Source organism: Augochlora pura, unplaced genomic scaffold (assembly GCF_028453695.1).
Source record: "Augochlora pura isolate Apur16 unplaced genomic scaffold, APUR_v2.2.1 APUR_unplaced_5344, whole genome shotgun sequence".
NCBI classification, from domain to species: Eukaryota; Metazoa; Arthropoda; class Insecta; order Hymenoptera; family Halictidae; genus Augochlora; species Augochlora pura.
Genome location: NW_027585798.1, coordinates 1 through 1,624, shown reverse-complemented (window position 1 = coordinate 1,624; position 1,624 = coordinate 1). Strand labels below are relative to the sequence as shown.

At 39.0% G+C, this 1,624-nt stretch overlaps 1 protein-coding gene across 1 annotated transcript; it reads left to right on the top strand.

Moving 5' to 3' along the window:
- The first annotated feature begins 911 nt into the window (after positions 1–911).
- Positions 912–1,298, top strand: LOC144477926 (uncharacterized). Its single transcript, XM_078195649.1, has one exon. The coding sequence runs from the start codon at positions 912–914 to the stop codon at positions 1,296–1,298; it is 387 nt and encodes a 128-aa protein (XP_078051775.1).
- Positions 1,299–1,624: the final 326 nt, after the last annotated feature.

Sequence of the window (1,624 nt, the reverse complement as noted above, 5' to 3'; positions counted from 1 at the left end):
CCCCCAACAGAAACACCGGTGACCCGCACTAAACTGTCCTATCACCTTTCTAATTATACTTAGAAAGGTTACAAAACTTGCACAATAAGATCTCACTGTACTGCAGAGCAACAAACAACGCGTATGCAGGTCTGAACAGGCAATAACTACGCGCCGCCAGATGAAGCGCGATATTAACACTAGATTTACCAGACCAGTCATTTTGACTGGTTGTGCAATTTCAATTCAAAATTCCTACTACATATAACATTTGCTTTCCGAAATGATGTTATGACTTTTGTAGCTATAAATAGAGAATACATTTTATGAACTTAATGTTACTTTATATATATTAGTAACGAATATATTTTTTGTTATTGACATTTATACCAGTACCAGTCAAAATGACTGGTGCATGTTTCTATGAAGAAATGTATGCACTACTTCGTATCGCTCTCGATCCGCTTTATCGATGGCGCCACCATGGTCATTATCATAATTAATTCCTAATCTAGTGAGCTGTCGGTCAAAGTAGAGCGCTTATTCTATGAGTTCGCTGTGATTTATTCTAGAACAAAGCGGAATCATTCATCTTTACCCGCATAGTGACACAGGTAAGAAACATTTATGTGGATATGGAAATATTCAAAAATATATTCTTCAGTAAGTAGCCTACATACGAAGAAAGTGTCTTATGTAAGCGATCTCTGAGACGGTCGCCGGTCAGGCGGCGTACTGTTTACGTCTCAGAGATAAGGGATCTCTGTTTAGGAGACGAGATGGTTCGTCGAGGGGAGGAGACCCTTTTTCGACGAGAACGAGGCATTCGAATAAAGACCTTTGCCGAAGAAACAGCCCACGTGATTTGTCATCTTGTGTCTTCTACACTTAGTTTCAACATAAATTTTTACAGCGATCGTCAGCTCCTGAGAATGTCAAAACCGATCGAGAGTAGTGATGAGGAAATTCCTGATGAAGACAATATAGATCAGTCAAGTGACAGTGATTGCGAAAATATTCCAAAGAAACGTAGGAGACGATGCATGCGATTCCCTTCCAGTTCTGAAGACGAAGGTGGAAGTATCGTACCAAATCAGCAAACTGAAATTGCTTCAGGCGGAACTATTTGGACGAGAAATGAAGAAGGAGGTGTTGCTGGTAGATTACCAGTTCATAGTGCTCTCAAAGATGTACACGGGCCAACAGCACATGCTAAAAGAAACATTATGAACGGGAATCTAAGTAGTGCGTTCCTATTACTAATTGACAACCATATTTTGGAACATGTACGAATTTGTACAGAGTTAGAAGCCTCTTGAGTTTTGGGGAAAAACTGGACAATTACGCAAGAAAAATTGAAGGCATTTCTTGCAATATTGTACGCACTTGGGGCGTACGAAGGAAATACTTTGAGGCTTCAATATTTGTGGAACAAGTGGAACAAAAACTTGCAAACTGAAAAAAGACAGCATGGCACATTTCTCAACGTTGTTGTACCAATTCAATGGATGTACACTTACTGTTTATAAGAGCAAGACGAATAAAAAAGTACTTATACTAAGTACAAAACATAAACACATCAAAATTGATAAAGCTGCTGTAAGAAAATGATGAACGATAAGTGTCAATCACGCGTTCTGGCTTA

Bases quoted from the DNA above. Each gene is read 5' to 3' on its own strand.
- LOC144477926 (XM_078195649.1), top strand. From the start codon at position 912: ATGTCAAAACCGATCGAGAGTAGTGATGAGGAAATTCCTGATGAAGAC.